At 36.7% G+C, this 25,162-nt stretch overlaps 1 protein-coding gene across 1 annotated transcript; it reads right to left on the bottom strand.

The window, feature by feature from the left end:
- Positions 1–850: 850 nt before the first annotated feature.
- On the bottom strand, positions 851–23,407 carry LOC149566476 (F-box/LRR-repeat protein 3-like). The gene is made up of 7 exons (XM_089819802.1): positions 21,075–23,407; positions 19,854–19,973; positions 2,994–3,098; positions 2,475–2,865; positions 2,210–2,339; positions 1,773–2,067; positions 851–1,540 (listed from the first exon to the last, which is right to left on the bottom strand). The coding sequence occupies exons 1-7, from the start codon at positions 21,705–21,707 to the stop codon at positions 1,283–1,285; spliced, it is 1,932 nt and encodes a 643-aa protein (XP_089675928.1). The 5' UTR covers positions 21,708–23,407; the 3' UTR covers positions 851–1,282.
- Positions 23,408–25,162: the final 1,755 nt, after the last annotated feature.

Raw genomic sequence — 25,162 nt, 5'->3', positions numbered from 1 at the left:
TTAACTCATGTAAGCTTGTGAGCCGAATCTGCTTGCTTATATTGCTCACTGCAATTGTTTTTGGCTTGAAAGCATAAGGTCAATATTATCTTCAATCCCATACAATTAAAATTTATTCTTGTTTCTTTGAGCATTCAAGCTTCCTGATCCCCATCTTCCAGACCCCTTCTTAATGTCTTCTACAAATTCATATAATTCTTTATACTCATTCAACCACATAAACATCTTCCCTTTCATATATCAAGCACTGGCGAGCAATTAAATTTTGACTCTTCAAATATCTTTCTCATCCCAGATTCCATTGACAATGACTTGAAATTTACACAACAGTATAGAAATATTTTTTAGCCCTCCAACAAAATTAAAAAGAAAACATGGTTCTACAGATCGTCATGCAATGAAAATATGTTTAAACTTTGAATGAAAGACTTGAGCTCTGAAAATTGCTTCGTCAGAAGTAAATCAAAGTCCATGGCACAGCATTTCTGGAAGGCAGGATCTAATCTGCAGAGTGCAGAAGAAGACTGTGTTCTTCCACTCTTTCAAAGTCTAATCTTCTCTCAATGTGGGCAACTCCATAATCAAATTTCGAGCCTTCAGACAAAAAATGCATAAAAAGAAGGCTTCTGAATGAAACGCTAAATAAAGAAATAAAGGAGACACAGAGCATGTGTTGAAGGAAAAGAGGAATAAAGTATAAGGCATTGAGTAGGGAACAGGCAGACAGCACTTAATTGTGTTTTTTCATAAGAAAATAATCATGTGCCCTCTACAAGCCTCTGGACTGATGGAATTTATAAAATAAAAATTAAATTGCCATTCAATTGAGGAAAAATCTAGAACTATTCAATATCTTCAATTCATGGAATTATCCATTTCCAACTTCTATTTTTTGTAATTGTATGAATGACCAGACTGCTACAGCAATGGTGTTCCAAAAAGGCTCACAAAAAACAAATTACATAGATACACTTATTTCACCAGACCATGACACACAAGAAACAGTCTCCAGAAATCAAACATGATTTTCGTTTATCACCAATGGAGAAAACAGAGAAGAGAAAACCTAACCTGCAGCAATCCTTGGCAACTGACATGATTCATGCAGAAGTTGCACTGAATCTATAATTTTGTGTAATTATCAAATGCCACAAAATTCCTGAATATCAGGAACATTCACATGCACAAATTTTCTTGGGTCAAGAATGGCACCGCTAAAAAGGACTCTATAATATGTTTGTTGAAAATGTTGGATCATTGGAAATCTTGTAACATGAGAATGTTACACCATAACAGGTTTATCCATCCAGCGAATAGTGCAATCATGCGCTTCTAAGTGCTTAATTAGAGGACGTGGTAATTTAAACTTCAAGAATTCAAGAAGCTTTAATTTCTTCAAACTCTTGCAAGCCAACAGAGTAGAAATAAATCCATTAACAGTTACATTCCTCAAATGAACCAACTTCATGTTCTGTAAGCAAGGAAGGCTTGCCAATGCTGATAATCCAATGTCTGAGACTGGACAATATGAAAGATTTATCTGCAGAAATGTCACAAATTCCAATTTAAGATTTGATTGGGAACATGATTCCAAATGTTGCACAATATGAAAGATTTGTCTGTGGAAATACCACCAATCCCAATGTGACATATGCAGGGGAATATGAATAAAAAAATCACAATATGAAAAATTCATCTACAGAAAACCACAGGTTCTAGTAAAATATGCAGGGCAACATAAATCAGAAAGGTACATCACATGATATAATTACCTGCCGTAAATTCTGGCATGAATTAGCTATGGACAATATTCCAGCATCATTGACATTGTAGCACTTTTTGACATCTAATTCAGCAATACATTTGCATCCTAAAGAAATTGCTGAAAGACCAGCAGATGAAATACCAGAGCAACCTCGGATTTCAAGGTTTTGAAGTCTATGCAGTTGCGATATAGACTTAAGAGCATTGTCACTAACATTTGTGCAGTAGGAAAGGTTTATGCTCTTTAATCTTGGGCAACCATTAGAAATTACAGCAATTCCAGCATCACCAACACCTGTGGATCTGGATATACGTGTCATCTCAATTAGTAAGCAAAAAACATCTCAAATTGGGAGTAGCAACTTTCAAAAAGCATTCTCAACTATTCCTTTTTCCTAAGAATATTATGCAATGATCTACAGGCATTCAGAATTCAAGAAAGTACCTGTACAGATCAAGTTCTTGGAGATTTGAGCAATGTTTGCCTATATGGATGATCCCCTCATCAGATATGTTTGGACAGAATCCTAGCTTCAAAGTGATTAATCCAGAACACCTAGCAAGAGATTCCAATCCTGCATGGAAGGATTTTGTAAATACAAGAGATGTAAAAGATGTTGAAACATATTTTTGGGCTAAACCCATAACTTAAAAAATCATCCCTTTCATAACTCTCTTCCTTCTCAAAACTAATTATCTAAGTATGGAACCTGTATTGTTCACGCTGCAGTCAGTAAGGTCAAGTTCTAGCAGAAAAGGACACCCCTCTCCTAGCATTGTCAAACTCTTTTCTGTAACCAAGTGACAAGATTCGATTTTAAGAGATGAAAGATGTCCACATGATCTCACAACAGCTGATAAAGCAATATCAGTTAGATCATGGCAGCATGTAAGATCTAACTTGTTCAGCTCGCTACAATATGCCAAAAATCTTTTCAATTCTTTGTCTGTGACTCCAGTACACTTGCTTAAGCTCAATTCCCTCAAACATTTGCAGCTCCTACCAAAAGACTCCAGTGCAGTGCTAGAAATTTTACAACCATCAAATTTGAGTATTTGAAGTCTCTCAAAAGTTTGGGAGTTTGCAAGATCACTTGTTATCTACATTACACAAAGTAATATATTATTAATGTATAAAACAATAGCTACAATATGAATTAAATATTAGTTCTTAAATACTCTTCCAATCAAGAAAATTAGCCTTTACCAAAGCTTTGATTAAAACTTACTGGAATACAATATGCAAGAGTAAGATGGTGCAACTCTGGAGAAACACTTGCGAAATTGGCTATTCCAGTAGAGCTGATATTGTGACACTTCGAAACATCCAGTCCCTATGACAGTGAACAAGTAAAGTATCATAACAGGCAAACAGACATTTCATTCAGTAACGAAGAAGAGCAATTCCTTACCAAACACATATGTAAATCTAATAAGATTCCTTAAAATGTGCAATTACTTCAAACTTTTACAAGCAAGAAAATGTATTGCTATATCACCTATAGAATAAGTAGATTCTCTTCCAAAATCTGGGGCAAATTCGCATCAAAAGACAATTAGTAGAAGAAATACCAAAAAAGGGCAAACACAGGAGAACAGCATTGCAAACTTTCTTAAGATATAAAGAACTTGCAAGCCAAAATTTTATATTTTCTTTATAACCTGTGCAATATGTTTGCTCACGATCGGGCCTAGGCTAAGGTACCGATTCTCTGTCAATGCTTGGATGCTGGTGCTGATGTGTTCTGATGTGCAGTGCTCCACGGCTGCCCTGTGGAGGCGCTCAGGAAGCACCGACCGGAAGGTCCTAGATCTCTGTATATCTGATGTATCCCTTGGCATCATTATTAACTCTTCCTTTCTTGTTGATTTATACAGAAAATTACCTCTTTAGCAACTGTTGTTTGGGCTGGGATGAACATGGTTTGGTTCTATTTATTTATGCATGATCTTGGCTATTGTCTTGTGCTATTTTCCTTTGCGTGGTTACTCTATGTTCTATCTTGGCATGCTTTCTGTGTCGTCTAAATGGGCTGCAATTGAATTGGGCATTATCTCTTATATAATCACTCTTTTGTTTAATCAATTTCCTCTCTATCGATGCATTGCATTTTGTTTGTTATGAAGGGTTTTGAATCCTGGTTGAACTGTCTAGTGTTGAGTTTATTAGTATTTTGGCATCATGATTTGTGTATGATTCATTTGCTAGTCCCCTCTGTTCCTTTCGCCCAGTCTGTTTACCATTTGGACGAAGAAACTCCCCTTTATTTTTGGTCTTTTGATACAATTGTTTGTGATTATGTTTTGAATTTATTGGCACTGGATATGGATGTGTTGTTTGGCAGTGTCAGTTGACAGACAGACTTTAGTTTTTAATGCTCTTATTGTTTTGTTTATTTACTGCATGGTGGGAACTAGTTTTATAGAAGAATTTATTTACTTTTGTATATAAATATAGACGCATCCAAATGCATCAAAAATCAAAAAAAGAATTAAAAAAATCATGCATCCACAACTTAGGGCCTAGGCAATACTTGATGCTTCAGAAATTGCTGTCCTGACAATGCACTAGATAAAAACTAAGATGTCACTGTAAGGTCCATGATTACTGCGGTGGCGGGGGGGGGTGGTGGTTGCAGTTGCACTCTTCTGAAGTACGCCCGATTATAAGGCCTAGCCCTTTTAGAAGTCACCCAGTTAAGGGATTTACTTGTAGCCCTCTTGGGAGCTTTACCCTATTAGGGGTAACTTGTTAAGGGATTTAGCACTCTAATTTAAGAGCGACCCGAATAAGGGATTTCGCCTTCAAACTTGCTAGGATCCTACTCATCCTCTTAGGAGTGACCCAGCTAAGGGACTTTCTTGGAGAACCTGTTAGGATTCAACAAAAAAAAAAGATTTGAGAAATGCTTTTACATATCCAATAAAGCACAACCTCTAATTCTTTTGCAGACTATGCTTACACTTCTTCTAGATCACACCTAGCTGTAATGGGCACCCTAGAAATGCCCAAGAACTAAACCAATTGCTGAAAGAGATTGTAATGTCTTTGCATAGATTTAAACCACATAACATAAACAAAAAAATTTCATGCAAACTGAAAATTGAACTACTGCTGAAATAATATTAGTTCTCAAACTAATAAAATTAAATACATAGCAACTCACTAATTACTCCAGCATTATCAAATACATAACAAACTATTCAACTCACTAATTACACCCAATTTGCCTATAGTTGGAAATGCGTCCAAGCTGCCTGTTAATGAGTTGATAGCAATGCATCCCAAAGGCCAAACCCCAAGGGAATGACCTCTAGAATGTCACAAGAGAGGATGGACATCCTCTAATGCCAAGAACAGAACTGTATATCCAAGATCCTATCAAATGCAATTCACCATCATCCAATGCTAAACAATGAAGCTCCCACCTCTATTTATACTTTTCCTTCACCCTTCTAGAAGGAAATAAAATATTAATTAATTGCATTTACTAGAAGCTTCCCCTTCCAATAATTAATGCACTCTCTAGAAACTCCTCCCTTGCAATACAATAATTAATTGTGCTTCTAAAAAATTAAATTACTAGAGGCTTTCCCCTTTCCAATAATTAATGCACTCTCTAGAAGCTTCTCCCTTGTAAATACAATAATTAATTAAATATAAAGTCACCTTTTAATTTAATGACTTTATAAGAAATTAATTTAATCAATTTCCCCCTATTTCTCCACTTAGCCTTTGGAGAACATGAAGGCTAAGAACTCCACTTAGTTGCTAAAAAGATGGGGACATCACAGTGGCATTCACAATAAACTTGTACAATTCATCAAACTGAACATAAATACATTCTTCACTGGCTAGGGCAGCCACCACCTTGAAGAAAATGTATTACATTTAAATTTCACTTCCCATTCCATCCCGATCCACCAAAACGTATTACCAAACCCTAATCAATCATTTTCCAATCCATGTAGACTCTTAAATGCAATCGCACATCAATTTGATTAACAACAATCAAAATTTTTCCAACACGCTTCCATAACTTTGAGAAATTCAACAATCTCAATTGATGCAAGGCCATCTCACCATTACACATCAATCTGCCATATCACCACAATACCTAGATCACAGAACAATTCACTAGAACCAACCAAAACATCACTGGTCTAGGATATAACATCAACTATTCTAAATACTCTGTGAAATTTTCACAGAACGATCTTCAATCCTTTGATACTGTCTTTTGGTACACCAATCATCACGTGGTCGCAACAACAATCTCATACCTTAGTCTAGATAATGCAGATTAAGCCACAACACCTGAATCCACACAGATTTGATGAACCAATCAAATTATTCATCGTCTATCACTGACTGTTCTCCTGGTTGCTTTGTCAATCTTCAACCAATCATAACTCTTTCCAGACATGTTGCAAGCCTATGTGATCCAACATACAGCACCTCAAGACATCTCTAAGTCTCCCCTTAGAGTCCTACACTTCAATTCAACTCCAAATCCTATTGCATAACTGGATTCAACTACTTCTGCACTTAGCAGCTCACCCGGTACACTGTCTTCCAACATAACACTGAGTTGACATCAATGAAAACATAATAACTGATCTCCTTGTTAGAAAATTTGTACCACAACACTTCTCAACACAATCTGCATCAATTATGCCAACAGTTGGAACTGGTTCCGAGTAGTAACAACCAATGATCAATTGTAACTGTAATTTGTTACAATCAACTCTTTGCTGGTTAGAATTCACTTTCTTTATGACAGAGAAGGGTAAGACACCATGCTAGCCTAGGTCAGAATCTAGACACCATGCTAGCCTAGGTCAGAATCTAGATAGAAAATAAAACTTTCAAACAGAGGACATGCAAATGAAGCAAAAAGAAAACCACAAAGATAGCATGAGTTTTAATGTTTTTCAAGTCCTAGCACTGGCCATGGAAGCCTGATCTGATCCGACAACAGTTGAAGGGGACAACCTGCAATCTTCAAGGATCCAAACAGATTGATAAAGCTCAGTTTGTTTCAGAGCATTGTAATTCGGTCAAACCTGGGGATATAAAAATAAAAATGGGCAGCCTCCTCAGGTTTTAGTCATCTTTAAATCTCCACCACAAAGTAGAAAGTCATATGGAGAACACAATGAACAAAGCAAGGCCATGGGAAAAAGATCCTCAATCCCTTTGAATAATAGCACGCAGCCCACAGCTAAATGATCATGTGAGAGAGCTTGAGCACAAACAAGAGCTGATACAGAGTGAAGGCCATGACAGCAGACCTCAAGAGGAGGAAACACCCAAGCAATGAAACAACCAACAAAAATAAGACAATAAAAAGTCAAAACTGGCACTAACAAGAAGGAGCTAAGATCCAGAAGCACACCATCTCCAAAGCCACTGAGGTACCTCCATATAAAGCAGTGGGTTATCTATTAGGATGAGGATTATCCAAAGCTGCCCAGTCAGGTTGAGGCTGCACTTGTCTACTGCTAAATAAGAGAACAACAATCACGATGTTCAGATCACATTTTGGCAGATTTTGCCAAGTTTCAACACTTTGACAAATTAGTAGTTACTCAATAGCCAAGTGGTTTGTGTGAATAAATTCACAAAGTAAAAATGGACCTGTGCCAAAAAGGAAGTCCTATTTCTCTTGTTGAAGATCAAAGTCTGAAACATGTTCCATGAGAAGGTCATGCAGTTCAACCAAAGCTAGAATCGGACACTCCTCAAGGGTCTGGAGGTTTAAGAAAAGCCAAATCAAGAGTGGACAAGTTAGGAAGTGATGACTAACCAACCAAGACCAACTCCTTCAATTCTCAAAAATGTTATCTTTTCAAAAACATGAAGCATGCAGACTTGAGAAGAGAGAAGAGGCCAGCTGGGATAAAATGGGGATTCAACTGTTCTGGCATAGATCAATTGTGATATGTAGAGCAATTCGCATAATTTTGTAATACAGTCAATTGATTCCTTTTATACAAAGAATCTACAGTGACAACAAAACAAGACCTTGATGAAGAGAGAGGCAAGTGTCACAAATTGTTGACATAAATCAATGCATGATCAGAAAAAGCATAACTTAACCCCATTGTATAATTTGGTGGATCTGTGAGGGATGTTGATGATAAATTACACCTTCAGGCTTCAGCTCGGCCTGAATTTGTCACCTACAAATTCAGCTAGGACTAAGTCTTCCACTGACAAATTCATCCATGGGTGAACATGTTATTAATGAACAGTGAATACATGGTTTCTCCCATGAGGATTTGTCTTTTACATGTGCGTCAATATCCAGAAGTCTCAAACATCAAAATACAAGAGTCTATGAAAGTTAGGCTTATTCGGGCTATCAATATCCAAAGATCCATAACAATCTAAGTCACTATCCTCTGGCAGAAGTGGACCATTCCCGTGGTAGCCAGTATGGTTAGTGCCAAATAGTAAATATTTTCAAAGAAAATGATATACAATCATACAAAAAGATAAATATTGCAGATTTTTAATTTCAAAACTCAAGAATGAAACTATTAAAGCATATTATTGAGACTCGGACTTGGCATGACTTACAAAATTAAACTGCAACTTTTAATGGGTCTTTATTGAATACATTTGATTACCATACATTTGAAATTAGAATAGTTGTTTTAATCCTCATATATTTAATTCTCATATTATAATCTCCCCAAATTAGGAGAATGCAATATTTTTCCCCAGATTATAATTTCTATAAAAAAAAGTAGGGTTTTAGGGGTGCCTTTTTGTTTTAATTAAGATCCTACAAACAGGTTAGAAAACATTATAATCATAGTTTATACTTGGACATTCTTGAGTTAGAAATATACATATATCAAATTCATAGATTGCTTGAATCAGATTTAGGGTATCTCAACCATAAAGTAATAGATAGGGTGATTTGACAAGGTGCTAGAGAGGCCCTCTACCCTAAGCCCAAGAGCAGATATAACATCCCTCCTAGCCACATGTGGAGGTCGCATACCTAGTATGGTGTCCTCTCATCATTTTCCTCAATCTTGCCACTTCTATCCTACTCCCCGTGATTGAACATTCTCAATTCATTTTGCTAGCCATGATAGAAAGCATCGGGACCATTCACAATAGGGTGCCTAGAAAGTCCATCCTTCCTAAGCCCAAATGCAGTTCCCTTTGTCCCTCTTTGGCCTCATGGCACTCCTCAGTCATATCACATGAGGTGGTGTGCTTAGAATGTGACCCCAACACTATTCCCCTACTTGCAATCCCATTCATCGCTTTACCATGGTCGAACAACAGTCAAACAGTAAAGGGTCATATGTCATAAAATAGTAGAGGGTCAGATGACTATAGACAGCAATTCTGAAGGTATGCAGATCAAATTACTCTTGATATAAACAGTCAGTAATTCAAAAGATAAGCAGATGTATGCGGAAAAGATATTATCTTGATACAAATATATTGTCAACTAACCAGGCAGAAAGCAGATTTACAGAGTTATTTTATTACACATGCAAAATCATACCACAATATCTGATCTGTGATTGCAAGTATATCTAGTTTTTTAATGATTTGATTTCCTTTCTTCTGTGCTGATGATTGAATGATAAATACAGAATGATTGAAGAATTGATGGCAGGTCTGGGTGTTTGATTCCCAATTGATGTTTGATGAATGATAGAATGATTTCCTTTGATTTGATGATTTTATATGCTAGTAAATGATTGAATGAATGTGGAGTTCATAAATTGAGGAGTGATGATCGAGTGAGTGATGATTTGATGTATTGAATGTTCCTTGAATGCTTGGAATGATTTCTCTTTTATATATTATTGGTGAAAGGGTCAACACCTTTCATAAAAATTGAGTCACCACTTTCCATTATGGTCTTTGCGAAAAACATATTATTCCCCAACTTTATCTCCCTCACATGCCCTCCTCGTATGAAACCTTCTCATCTTTACATCTTTCAAAGTGAGGAAAAGTCATATCTGCCCCTTGCATGGTCACACCCTTTCACAATTACCGCCCTTCAAAAGGGTCACAACCCTTCATCATTGCTGCCCCTTTGGAAGGTACTTCTTTATTCTCTTCCCCTTCCTTTCTTGTTCTTCCACTAATCCTTCCTTAATTCCTATTCTTCTTTTATGCAGATCAGAACTATCTTATTTCTATGGACATACTTGCTATGGTCACCCTCTTTATGATGACACTTTCTTCCATGCCTTCAAAAAGTGACTTTGCCTCCTATTTATATCTTCATTATGGGAGTCACAACCATTCATCCTTTATGCCTTCTGAAAGTATCACAACCTTTCATAACTACCAGACTTTTAAAGAGTCACAACCCTTCATCATTAATGTCCTTCAAAAGTCACAACCTTTCTTAATTACCACCTTTTTGGAGAGTCGCAATCCTTCCCAACCTTTGCCTTTTGAAGAAGTTGCTTCCTTATTCCTTTTTCTCCATTTATTATCTCTCTTGATTCACCTTCAAACTATGTCGTCTATTTATACTTCTATTACAAGTCTTCTTAGACATTCTCTCTAAATTTGTATCAACATATTTCCTTATATCTGCAAATATTCCTCCTGTATATCTGCATATACTCTACATACAATTCTGTTATAACCCCTCTTGCAATTATGCCTTCAACCTTTCTTTGATGATCTTCCCTTTTTTCTTCTCATTTGTGGATTACAAATGTAAGTATGATATAAAATCTTGCTCCACTCAAATGCAATCTACAAATTCTTAAAATATCTTCCCACGAGTGGTGCCTTTTCCACTTTTCAGTTGCTCCATAACTATCTTAATTCCTAATCTTTACTTCTAATTCAGGTGTACTTCTGAACTCTTCCCCAATTCAAATCTGATTATTTCATATTTTGTTTCCCAATTTTCCTTGCTGCATCCATGTCCCTTTTTCAAATGAAATCTTTTCCATTTTATATCTTATGTTGAGAGAGTCACAACTCTTCGCTATATGTCCCTTGACTTTTCATAAAACTTAACTAACTTGTAATTATATTTTATTATTATTTATTTATTTATGTTTTATTGTTCTTAATTGTTATTTGTTGTTAAATCCCATTTCAGAAAGTTGATATTAAAGTCCACCCAGCCTAAGATTGCTTATCATCAAGCAATGATTGAATGATAATGGAGTCCCATCCATAATCCACCTTCTGCTGCGCAATTTTGATATTATCATATATGTTTTCTTCCTCATTTCGAATGTGGATTTTGATTGTGTTATTTCCCCTCCTACTTACCATCATAGGTTAATGAGAGTGGACAGAGGGTCCTTTTTGGCAGTGTTAATTCCAGTAATCAGATGACTTGGTGAGATATGGAGTATTGCATCAGTTAAAATGTTTAACTATTATTAAAGGCAACATTAATAATAATTAGTGTTGTTAAAGTTATATTTGCGTTTTATAACTCAAGGATCAAGCATGAGAAGGGGACCATCGTCTTTAAGTGTCTGAACTCCCATACCAAGGAAATAACTAACACACATTAAAGTGCAAGCTTATTACATTTTAAAATGCATCTCAAATGGTTTTTTGGGATTGACCTTTGTTAGGGAAATATATAAGCAGTCAACAGAAGAATCAAGGGAGATTGGATATTTGCAGTCAAAGGCAGAGGACTCAGGGTTTCCTCCAGTCTACATTGGAGGTCTTTGGAAATGGTAACTCCCAGGGATTGGCATAACTGTGGAAGTGAAAGACCTTCTAGGGTTGCAGCTATTGAAAGAGATATTCCAGCCTTCTCATTGTTCCAAATTCAGTGGCCCAGGGCTGAGTTTGTGGATAATCGACTTGGTGATGAGTGGAAAGTATATTTGATGGCCACCATTGATCCTAAAGAGAAGATTTTGCATAGCATAAATTCTGATTGTATTTTCCACATGGAGGTGGCCAGCTAGGGAGACCATGATTTTGTGCATATTGGCCAAGCCTTGCATCGATTCTTCATTTGACTGGGGCATTCCATAAATGAGGCTATAACAATAGTTCTTAATGATGGAGAAAAGTCTTTAAGGCTGCACATTATTTTATATCAGGAGACAGGTCTAAATCTGAGACGGTTCACATAAAGGATTGGTTTGGCATCAGGAAATTGACATTACATTCCCAAACAACTGTCTTCCCTTCATCGATTAAGAGGGCTCCATAATCAGGATCTTTCATACTCACTGTAGTGTTACGTTCTGAGCAATGTGTTGTTATTTCAGTCCATAGTAGCCCTGTCACACGTTAGAAATTAGTTGCATATATGTCTTGATTATGCAAGTCTATCAATAAAGAAGTGATAAATCACATAGCAACTATATGATGAATTGCTCATATTTATGTTGCATGCCAAATGTTTACATTCATGTCTAGTAGCTGTAGGTATTCATTTTAAAGTGTAGGTCACACACGCACGCACACATACGCACACGCACACGCACGCATACGTCGGACGCCAAGACAGGGGGGAAAATGAGAATGGTTTTCATGACGGCAGGGGGACGGTGGCAAGGTGAGGTTGGGGCAGGGAGGGGTGTTGTATAGTATACATAGAGAACTTAAAATTGTAGTTATGAAATGATGTTTCTAATGAACATACCAAATTAAAATACTTGAACATAGCAAATTGCAGTATGAACTAGAACCATTAAACATTCACCATAGTAACTATTGTGAGGTTTTCACACCATCGCCCCAAAATTTTGGGGACCCCCTTTTTTTTGGTTGCCTTAGCAATTTTTCAGTCCAAAGGTTTCGAATTTGAACATTTCACACCGTGGACGCCTTCAGGCCAGGAGGGATTTGATTTACTGTGATTTCCTTTTTCATCCGGTGTTAACTTGATTTTCCGAAGCATGTAATTTTATCCCTAGGCCAAACAAATTTCATAAACAACATTTTTCGATGGTTAAAATAACAACTGGCAAGATAAAATTGCAAATTTTGGACTTAGATGGATTTTTTTGAAAATTTGAAATAATTGTATAAACTTGAGCATTTTCAAAAAAAACAAATTTTAGATTTAATTATTTTGGAAAATCTTAAATTTTTTGGTGAAGAGAGAAATTTCGTGATAGTGAAATTAAATTGGAAAATCAATTTTGAATGCTAGAAAAATGATTTATTTCGGGTTAAAAATTAAAATTGCATTGCAAAATTGGAAGTGAACTTAATTGCAAAATTTGCATTAAATTGGTTGAAATATTTGCCTAGAAGATTTTTAAATGTTGAAAGAAATTGATAAATTAAAAATTAAAAATTGATTTTGGCTTGCTAGAGTTGATTTTAATGATATTTTAATTGCTAAAACGCTTTTAAATGATAATGTTGGAATCTCCTAGGCTTTCCTAATTTTATTTTATAAGTTTTGGATCCTAACTGACAATTAAATGTGCCAATTTCACTATAGGCTAATTAATTTTGGCTTGGCATTTAAGTTGGGGCCGTCAATTGGGGGGATTTCAAAATTTTAAAAGAAAGTGAAATTGAAATTAAAATCATATTTTTGGGCTAAGTGTTTGTAATTTGGAAATTTAATTTGGCCCCCTTTGTGTGTTAAATTCAATGTATTTTAAGGCCTGAGAGGTGTAAAATTCAAGATAAATTATTGAGTCCACAATGGGGAAAATTTAAAGCTATATTAGAGGCCTACATGACTTTTTTTTTAATTTTCAATTTTAGGGCTTATGGCGATTTCGAATTTGGCAATTTAATCCCCTTTATTTAATTTTTATTTCCCTCCAATGCAGGTAGGCCCTATTCAAGGAGGGAAAGTGGTATAAGAGGGCTCCTCTCCCATTTTCTCATTCCATAACAAGCCTTCTCTTGCTAGGCAATTTTTGGAGGCGAATTCAGATTTTTCTTGCTTGGGCAAATATTGTGGAGGCTTGATTTTTGGGAGAATTTAGTGGAGGATTGTTTTTTTTTCTTCTTGCAAAGGGGCTGTGATTTCATATCAGATCTGTTCATGGGCAGTGAACAAGGGCTTTGAGGCATGTTTTAGCATCCACTTTTGGCGATTAAGGAGGATAGTATTAGCACTACTTCAGCACTCCATTTTGGCGATTTTGGGCAAGCATCTAGGGTTTTGGCACCTCCTTTGTGGACTGTTCTGGGCAGTATTTGTTTCATTTTCAGATCTGATACTTGGCATCAATTCCAGTATTCATAAGGCAGCAAAATCCATCATATTTGGGCACCTTCATTTTGGGCGATTTGCATATGCATGTTAGGGTTTTATTGGCGGCAACTTCTAGGGCATCTTGGACAGAATTCGGATAGTTCTTTGGAGGATATTGAAGGCAGATTTGAGGAAATTGCTTGGAGCCCTAGATCAAGTATTTCAATGACAATTTCCAGAATTTGATCATGTCTGATTTGGACAACATAAGGGCAGAGTTTCACACATTTTGGTGCCCTAGACAAGGAGTTTTAATAAGCATTTTCAGTATTTGCGTAAGGTGGACAGAATTCCAAGATCTTATTTCACTTGCCATGACTTCACATTCTTGCTTGGAGGACTAAATTTTCACATGGTGGACAGTTTCAAGGGATTAAAATTATGATTTTTCCAGCTAGGGCATCAAGATTTGCAAGTGATTTGAAATTCTCAAGTTTGATCCTAAATTCCAAAAGAAGACCCCGGCTATCGGTGAAGGTAACTTCAAATCATTTAGAGTTGAAAGGGGTCCTTAAGTGGATTTCTCTCTTTTGTTCTCGTCTAGTTTTGTTTGCCTTGGTTTTTCTTGCATTCATCATCCACCACTTCATTATCCCATAATAGATTGAAATTTGGAGATTAATAAATGTAGAATCCATGATAGGACATTTGAAGAGACAAAAATAAGCTAGACCACCCTAGGTATCGGAGAGGGAGATATAAGTGTAGTCCATCCTAAAGCAACAACGAGGCAGAAATAAGTGGTAGTCCCACCCCTAGGTTGAAGATTGGAGATTGATAAGTGTAGTGATAAGACATTTGGCAAGGTAGAAATAAGTGTAGAATCCATCGATAGAAAGAAGGTTGGAGATCGATAAGGGTAGTCCATATCACTTAGAATGAAAGAGCATAAATAAAGTGTTTAGGATGGTAGATGTTAGTGCAAGAAAGAACCCTAAGAGAACAAATACTAAGAAAGACAAAGAGGATATGATGCCCAAAACAATTTTCTTCTCGAAAATGAGGCAAATAACCGATACCAATGTCGGTAAAATAAATATGATACAAAGAAAGGACAGACTAAAGGAAGGACAATTCACCATGGCAAAGATCTACAAAGGTAGGATTGGCTACACGAAGGCAAGAGAGGAGTCACCAGGTCATCAAGGCTCACTGTGGCAGATTTCAAATCAGAGTATGGAGATCTCATTCCGCTTCTTAGCCAGATCACGGGCCTAGCTCAAGGCATGCAATTCAAAAACTAAATGTACTTCTTTATTGATGAAATTGAAAAGGGAAAAGAAGATTTGATTGGGCTAGGATCATAAGCGAGAATTTAGAGTTGCAACTTAGGACAGTGCAAAATCAAAAGCAATTCTATATGGGGTCCTACCTCTTTTATTTGATTTCAAGGCAATGAAAATTGAAAAGTGAATCTCAAGGAACAGTGAATTTCAAGGAAGAGCAAGTTTGGAGGAAGTGATTTGAAAATATTTGGGGCTAGAGGCCAAAGAGGTTAATTCAAGTGGACAAGAGAACATCAATGAGACAAGGCTTGGATCAAGATTGGATGAGTTAGGAAAAAGTTGCTATCAAGAAGAAACATTTGGGCACCCTTTCCTCCCTCAATGTCTTTATCAGTTTTGCAAAAGAGTATGAGAAGGACCATGAGAAGACACTACAGGCAGCAAGCAGTATGATGAAATCCGCTGAGCTCAAGATAAAGCATACACCTTGCCCTCCCATGGAGGAAATCAAAGAAAGGATAGCTAGGTTCATTGCCTTAACTAAAAGAACAAAAGAAAAAGGGAGATTTATATTAGAAGATCATTTGATAAAAGCCCAAGTGGCAATTTCTCTTTCTTCTAGGGTAGGACAAGTGTCTAATTCTAATTGACCACCATTTTCGTGCCTTCTCATTGGTTGCTATTTTTCCACTTTTTTCATTGGTCCATTGACGAGGTGGCATCTTCTCACTGGCCGATGGGGTGGCAACCCTAATTAGGGTTTCTAGGATTCAATCTGGATCGTCAGTTTTGCCTCTTTATCTCTATTGTCAATTGTAATTTTGGCCTCGATATAATGCCATTTTGCTCTCATTTGTGAGGGAGTTATGTTGGAGAATTGTTGCCAAAATACTACAAAATTGTTCTCTACTCATTGTTGTGGCTTGCATGGTGGATACACAAGATCATTTTGGTGTATTGCATGGTTTTTCTCATCTCTCAAATTAAAGTAGGATTTCATTTCATGTTGTTAGAGTAGAAGTAGATGGCTAATTGTATGGTGATGTTAGTGAATGTTTGATAGGGATCTACAACTAGGCCACTAGCATCTTAGCCGCTAGTTAGGAAGCCTTGTGTGGTAAACTAGTTATTTTTATCTTTGTATCATTGCATCTATGGAGGTGGAGCCACTAGTTAACTTTCATTAGATTCGATCCCAGTCCATTTGCTAGTCTTCCATTCATAGGAGTAGGAGTAGAATAGCAAGTAGTTTAGGAGTTAGAATTTTGAAGAGGAAAGTTAGAAAGGCGTAAGTCATAAGATCGTTCACCCTCCATCACCAACACTTCCTCCACCAACATCATCTAGCATTCACAACAAATCACCATCTCCATCATCTCACCAAAAACCCAAGACATCCTCGAATAAATAGCGTAAGGCCGCCTACGTGATTACCAACAAATCACATCGATATATTGAGTTAGTATCCACAAGTGTAAGGAACATTGGAGTTATTCTCATGTCTTCATGAGTAATAACTTTTCAAGAGAGGAATTGAGGACTTGATATTCCATATCAAGTATTTAATTGATAATATGTTACGTGGTATAAAAACTAACATCAACAGTAACATATTATATACACAATAGTAACATTTAAAAATCAAAATTCAAATGGCGACATGGTTGTGGAATGGAGGAGATGGAGGTACTTGGGTACTTCAGTTCCCGTTGCAGGGATGTCTTAGGGATAGGTACTTTGAGATTTGGGAGGGGGGTGCGAATCCCTGAGTTACACTGACATAAACACACACATCATTTGAAAGCCCCGAAAGGATTGTTTCTGCATCCTAGTTATTTAAGTAGACATTCCAGTAATCATTTTAGCAAAAAATCACTTGTAGCATTAATTCAAGCAAGAACATGTGAAACAGCAAGTACAGAAGTTTTCATGACAAATGTTCGACAATATTCCTTGAGTTCAAATCTGCTACATATGGTTTTTTTTTACCAAGGGACATAACAGTGGTATCAAAACCTTGATTCTGCCATACTAGAGAGTTACAAACTTCACATGTTAACCACCAGAGGTTGGTCCTCATAAATATCACAATCGCAAAAGGGCAGAGCAACATAGAGATCAGATTGTTGATACACAACAGGTCATCATGGGTGACAGAAGGAAAGGCAGTCCACCAAGGAATAAAGGCAATAATGAAGAAAGAGAAGCAAGAGACACTTTGAGGGCCATTGCTTGCTGCAGCTATACAACAGATGAATAACCCTAGAAGAAAAAATCATGAGCAAGAGGACAATAGGAGTGTGTTTGGAAACCCTAGAGCACAAAGAGCACTCACTCATACCTCTGATAGGCCTACACAACCTACCTTTTTGAGTAATGACCAAGAAGAGGGGAATGTTGAAGAAGAGGGAGATGAGGTATTTGCAAATAATGTTGTAACAGCTCATGATGAATGGGATTTGTTAACACCATAGGTTAAGGCATAGTTTGCAGACTCAGACTTAGAGGGTACTCAGCAAGCCCAAAATTTTCAACTTGGAGAAAACTCCACAACTTAGAAATAGCCAAAAACAAAAATCTCTTAAAGAAACATATTTTTGTTGTAAAATTCAATTATAAAATATATAAAATTAAAAATTGACATCTTGAAAGAGGAAATGCATGGTTTTATAGAAAAAAACACGTGAAACACACATTTTTACCAACATTTTACCTACATCGACATAATTACCCATGGTTTTTTGTCTATAAAAATGTGAGATTTAAAACTTGTGAGTACTCGCCCAACAAAAACAATAGAGTACTAGGCAACTCGGAGAGTTCGTATACTATGGGTTATGGAGCACATGAATTTTGTGCGGTTCACAACTTAGAGGAGAGAGCACCTTAAATTAAGGCAAGATAGGACACCTAGGGCCTATTGGAACCTTCAAGAGGGTGGATAAAAGCTTTTGACTCGCTAACATTACAAGAGGCAATGAAAAAGGCTAGAAGTATGGAACTTGCAGCCCCACCAAGTTCGTTCCCATCCAAGGGATTGTCTACATACAAGGACAACAAGTCATCTCTAAGAAAAAGGAAAAATCAGGTTTTAGAGGGGATTCCAAGGAGAAATCCATGACACCATTACACTAGGAAACACTTAATGGTTTGCACAAGAATAGATTGCATTTCTACTGCAACGGCCCCTATGATGCAAACCATGAATGTTCATTAAGGCCTAAGAGCAAAGCTAATCGAATAATGTGGGCATTCTATGAGGATTCCAAATCTGAAAAAACAGACCAGCAATCTGACCAAGAGGATTAAAAAGCAGAAATGCTTGAAAATGAAGCTGCAAAAACTGAAAATGGGGCTGAAAATGAAATGGAAGCAAAGCTACAAGAGGCAGGTCTCACTAGCATACAGTGGGAGGACTCATTCAGGAGGTGTGGGGTCTTAGCAAAACAGAAGATAATGCATTACCTTGCTCAATATAGATGCCACACATAACTTTATTGATGCTAGGTTGATTGAGATGCGTGAACGAGATCCTAGCAGCAGATAGCCTTTATTAAAGCATTTTGTAAAATTTGGTGTTGCAAACTGTTAAATCTGTAACTTGTTAAGCATACTGATCTGATAACAGATCGATCAGATCTGATATAGCATAATAAGTAAAGGATTAAGTCTTTACATTATTCCCTTTGCAAGATCAGCATCTATCCTTAGGATTTTGGTTTAATACTAATCTAACAACATTTTTTATGTTTGTGATTAATATTTAATTATTCTTAGAAAATCGCCGACTTCTAGAGGTTGGGCAAATGATTTTTGGAAGATACATGTCCTTTCTAAGGACATGTCCCTTGATTCCTATACTTATAGAGGGTAAGGATGAAGTCTAAGAGCACACAAGAACAAATACAAGTCTGCTCCTTAGTCATTACTGCCCTCATACGAATTGCAGAAGTAAAGACAGAATTCTGAATTACATTTCTAATCCAATTAAAGGCACTAATCTGAAGTTATTCACAGAAAGCTATAAGGAGATAAAGAAGATAGAATCCAGTCTATATTCAAACCAAAGAATTTGCAGAAAACTTTACACAAACACCTATGGATATGTTTTTGTGTATGTCTGTATATTTGTCTGTTCATCTGTGTGCTAGTGAATGTGTGTGTGTGTAGATGTATATATGTGTATGTGCATGCATGTGCGTGTGTGTGTGCATGTGTGTGCCCGCAGTGTGTGTTTGTGTTGTCTGTGTGATGTATGCATGTATGTGTGTATCTGTGTATGTATGCAAGTATATGTATGTGTATATATATGTTAGTGTGTGTAAGTATATATGTCCATATACATACATGTGTATGTGGCTGCATGTGTGTATGCATCTGTACATACATGCATACCCATATACATACACATAAACATATGCATACATACATACACACACCACATGCACACTTGCAGCACACACCCACACCCACATGCATGCACTCACATGTACACATAGCACTGACACCTTGTTGAGCAAGAATAACCCGTGAAGTTCTTTCCGAGTTTTTAATTCCAAAAATTGAATTAAACAGAACTTATTTTACCATAATCTATTTCCATTAATTATTATATTTGTAATATGGATCATTGCTGACACATTTTCCATACCTGTAAAGATAAGTTCCTGAGATAATTAAGGCCTTCATCACCCACACTGACACATCCAACCAATGCTAAGTTCTCCAGATGACTTAGACATGTAAGAGATTCAAGACATTTGTTGGTAATCTGCAGCAAAACAGATCTTCTCAGTACGCAGTGATCCAATTTTAAGTATAATAAATTCAATACATTCCAGTAGTGCTAAGTGTTGGGCTTAATTCAAAACAAATGCAGCCAACATGAATTTACTTTCCTTAAATTGCTATTTATTTACAATCTTTCACATGAATTTACATTCCTTAAATTACTATTTATTTATAATCTCTATCACATACCGTGTTTAAAAGAACAATTAGCATGACTCAAGACTTGTTATCAAAACAGTTTGTTCAGTAAATTACCATGTACATCCTGATATAAAAATTCCATACAAGAATTAAATTTACCATGTATTAAATACTGTTTGAACTCCAATGCTTAAACCTAACAAATTAGCAAAGAAGGGAAATCATACCAACATGTTAAAATAAGGTTGAAATAGCTTTTTGTAATTTATTATTGTCTAAGATGTAGAATCGTAGTGTCATTTCGATGTGCATAACTGTATCATCATATTTGTGCGTGCGCACTGTGTACCATGTTGCATATGGGAAAAATGAGGGGCTTGAGCAATAGCTGACTGTCACCAAATAATGTCTCACTGACGGCACAAAGCACTACTTAATAGACCAGGCTTTATAGCATATATGTATATTTAACTGAATATATGCATATTAAATAAATTGCATATGCAGTAAAATTTGATTGTCAGTGGCCAATACTAGTGAGATGACTTTGTTAAAACTGAAACTGAAGACAAGACCTCAAGGTTTAGAGAACAAGATTTGTTTTCTTCAAGATTTGTCAACTTCTAATTATATAACACACAAATAATCCTAATGAAAATAATATATGAGAAATCATAGTGGAAATTTTTAGCCAAGATTCATAAACTTCTACATTTTCTAATAGTGTGGTTAAAATTTTCTCCCCTTGTAAGAAAAAGTTACGTCTGCAAAAGCCACACGTTATTGGAAGGGGAGAAAAGTCTTTATAAAAGAGCATTGCACCATAACATAACGGAAAACCTTAACTTCTCCTTTACAAGACAAAACCTATCCCTACATGCAGGGAAACAAAGACGGGATTGAAAATAAGGGTTAATTAAGGCTCAAGTCATATTCACACCTGTAGGTAAGAAATATCGAGATTACGCAGCCCCTTGCATTTGACAGCAACCAGCTGAACTCCAAGGTCTGTGACCCCTACACACCACTTGAGACTCAGAGTGTGCAACTTCCTGCATCCAACGGCTATGCATCCAAGACCCATATCAGTGATCTGTTTGCATTTCACTAGCTTCAACGATTGCAAGTTCTGAGCATGTGCTATAGCTTCAGCTGCATAATCTGTGAATCTAGTACAATTGGAAAAATCAACCTCAACCAAAGATTGACAACTTTCAACCAGCTGTGCTATACCCAAGTGAGTGAAAGTCCACAAGTTTGAGAGGTTGATGGAAAGTAAATGATTCCCCATGATGCGAGCCACACGCCCTAAACTTTCATCTGTGATCTGGGAACAAAGGGATAGATCTAAATGCTTGATATTGCTGTAACGTTGCAAAATCCTGGGTAGCAAATCCGATCTCATTATCTGCACTTCCTTCCTAGACCTCGCTTCCAAGGAGAAAAATCGTTTGCTGACTAGGCAGCATGACTTTCTGTCTGTGGAATCCTGCAGTTTGTCAAGGATACTCACAAGGATCTCATCGTCCAGGATACTCATGATTGAGCTACACTGGGTAGCCGCTCTCTTCATTGCAAGAGATTGAAATCACAAATCTGCGGGTCAAAATTTCCTGATTCGAAAGCAATGCGTGAACCAAAGATCTGAGACACCACAGATACAATCAAATAGCTGTATTCCCTGGGGATAATCGTGCTTAATCTATAGCTCAATGCAACAAATAATGAGTTCAGTCTGATTCAGATCAGCTTTTTGGATTGCAATGAGATTGATAAAGAGAACGCAAAACCTGATTTTACAAATGTTCGTACAAAACTTAATTAGATGCTATGTATGTACAGACGCCCAATCAGAAGCTGAATATTTTCTCTGGAAGCCAACTACAATAGCATATTCTAAAGAAATATTACCAGCAGAAAGAGGATGCATTATTTGAGACCGTTCAGGAATCAGAGAAAAAATAGAATAGAAGAAAATGATTGGCTTAAAACCCCAACTCAATTACACACATCCACCATACGCGATGTGGCAATAACCAAATTTATAATTGAGTACTTTGTAAGTCAAAGATGTCAGACCTGTGAACTTGATTTTACATAAGTTGCAGATAAGCTTATAGTATATGAGACAAACCCAATTCTTTCCCCAAAACTCATGATGTTTCGGACATATTTCTTCCCCACTGACAAATACAAATTCTTCCCAATCCCTCGTGTTTTAAAGCCCCGTCTCTCCCAACTGAAACTCCGACTCCGTATGATTCTAACTTCTATCTCCTCCACGATCAATAACACAAAACATTAGCCGTAGTTCATTTGAAGTCTCGGAATTGAATTTGCCACTTCACAGTTGTTAACTAGAATGTCTCTAATCCACGAGCTTTGAAGGCCCGGGCAAAACACCTGGTATTCCAAGTATCTAATGTAAACTAATCCTTATCTCCAGAATCTGATATGGTAATACTAAAAGACATAAATTTAGGATATCTTCAATACCCTTGGATTCTGTGTATCTCTGAACTATCCACCTCTATTTTGACTAAAAAACCCAAATTTCATGAGATCTCCACGATCACGATCCCTCTTTCTTAAGACGATGAGGATCCAGATACCGACCCTACTTATTAAATGTTAGCCTAATTAATTGGCTTTGGAATTCGAACCTTTCATAGAAATACATCATCAAGCTGACAAACAGAATGCTCATTAGATACCCCAACTCATTGCAGAAGAACCCCTTCTCAACAATTAAATCCCAAATCCTCGTACACGCACCTCACCCTCTTCATTAACACACAAACCCAAATCATCAGAGCCTATTTCATAAGAAACCCTACTCGCATTCCTCCTTTACCCAGTCTGTACCGACCAGTAAAAATCGCCTCGCATTCCTTGTTTAGATACATAACCAATTCACGCAAACCAAATATAGCCCAACAAACATGACCAGATTTCGCCTCCAAGTTAATAATCCAGATTGAAACTTCTAGCTAGCGTGAATAAAAATATCCAAGGCAAATTCAAATTACAAGTACAGCCTTCATGTTCTTAAGTTTTTTTTCCTTCATTTCGCAAAAGGTCAACAGACAGTACGGTAGCAGGTACAGCATGTACAGATGGGGCAAGGCAAGTCCTCAGTAGGTCCCAACCGGGCAGGTACTATATGTACCATTGCGTACCTTCCCCGAGATGCCTTTCCATGTATAGTTTTTTTCTTCTTGGGGACCTCATGACTCATGAGCACATAATTATGTTTTAGATTATCTGGTCAGTGCCCCGCAATGAGTTGTACGGATTTTTATAACCTTTTCTTTCTCTTTATTTAATCAGATACATTTTCCAAATATGGTTTCGTTCCCTGCGAACTCTGACCGCGTAGTTTGGGAATATCTTCAACGGAAAACATTGACCACGATAAAATTAAATAGTTGCTCATGTGTTATTGACAGAGGTAAAAAGGGATCGATAATTATATTCAAAACGGAAATTAGGGATTCCTTAAGCTTAGAATTTATGTTAAATAATATAAGCAAAGTCAATTAAGATTAATCAGCAATTGCACCTATGTATGGAATGGGTATGTAGAAGAGGTGGGAAAATTTTAAAAAGTGCACCTTACTATGGAATAGATATGTAGATGAGGTGGGAGAGTTAATTTTTAAAAATTGTTTATTATGTAGAGAAATTGTAGTAGATGAGGTTAATTCTTAGGTTAGTGGTTGTCTTATATAAGGAGGGAACTAAGTTAGTTTCTATTGAATTAATTTTTGTAGGGAAAAACAAATGTCATTTTCAAAACTTTTTATGGTACAATTTTTTTAATCAATTATGATCTATTAATTTTGATTGGTTCTTGAGGATATTTATATTTCTCCTTCAAAAGACAACAAACAAAACAAAAGAGATACCAAGGCATACATGAATTGTAAGAAATATTAAATATTTCAATCACAAAAAACAACCCTAAACCTTTAAAAATTGTTCAGCAACAACTATTACCAAGTACCAAAATTTGCTCGGTAACATAAGAAATCGAGTGGCAGGAGAGTTTACTAAGTGAGCTCGGTAAATGAAGGGCAAACAACTCAGTAGCCAAAGGATATCGAGTGAGCTTGGTAAACACACAACTCAGAAACCAAAGGATACTAAGTGAGCTCGGCAGTGTGATTACCGAGTGAACTCGATAACCACAGGAAGGTGGAGCTCAGTAGAAAAAAGCACTGAGTGAGGTCGGTAGCCACTGCTGGGAGGAGCTCGATAGAAGACGTTACCGAGTGAGATCAGTTTGAACTGCAAATGACTTCTACCAAAGACAATACCGAGTGCAGACTTATGATGTGAATAGGTTCACCATTAAAACCAGAGACCCAAAGCTTGAAATACTCAACAATAAACTTCGCAAATACAATGAACAAGAAACAATGGAATCATGTATGCCTGCTTGCTTACTATTCAACTTAGATTCAAACTATTACAAAATTTGGGAGCATTCGGCTTCAACCAGAAAACTCTAAACTGGCAAAACTTGAACAACTTCAATACTTAGAAACTTTAAACTTGTAGCTCTAATGGTTGCATACAATAACGCCTGGAGCAATCACTGCTTCAACAGGACGAATGAAACAATAAAACATTCAACTTACAGAATGATCAGAGAAGAAACACATGCAACTACATGCACGAAATGAACTTCCTTTGTCCCTGCAACAAACTGGATCTGTTGATCACTTTCTCTGCTCTCTGCAACTTCTAAGCTCTTCAACTTCTTCTCCTTCTACTACATCGAATGAATATAATCATTCCTTTTGTTATACTTGCAAAATATTTTCCCCCTCATTTCTGAATTCAAAAGTTTTCACCTACCATGCAATAAATTCATTTGATTGTTTTGCAAGCCGTTAGGGAGGTAGATGGGCGTTTGGCTCCAGGGAGAAACGACGAACCACAATTAATATTCCAACATGAATTACAATCTACGTCACAATTGCCCATCTAAAATTGATATAAATCAAACAAAAGAAAGTATAG

This window comes from Cupressus sempervirens, chromosome 3, assembly GCF_028749045.1.
Source record: "Cupressus sempervirens isolate cs-2001-9-10 chromosome 3, ASM2874904v1, whole genome shotgun sequence".
In the NCBI taxonomy this organism is placed as follows: domain Eukaryota; kingdom Viridiplantae; phylum Streptophyta; class Pinopsida; order Cupressales; family Cupressaceae; genus Cupressus; species Cupressus sempervirens.
This window is presented reverse-complemented; position numbering and strand designations above follow the sequence as displayed.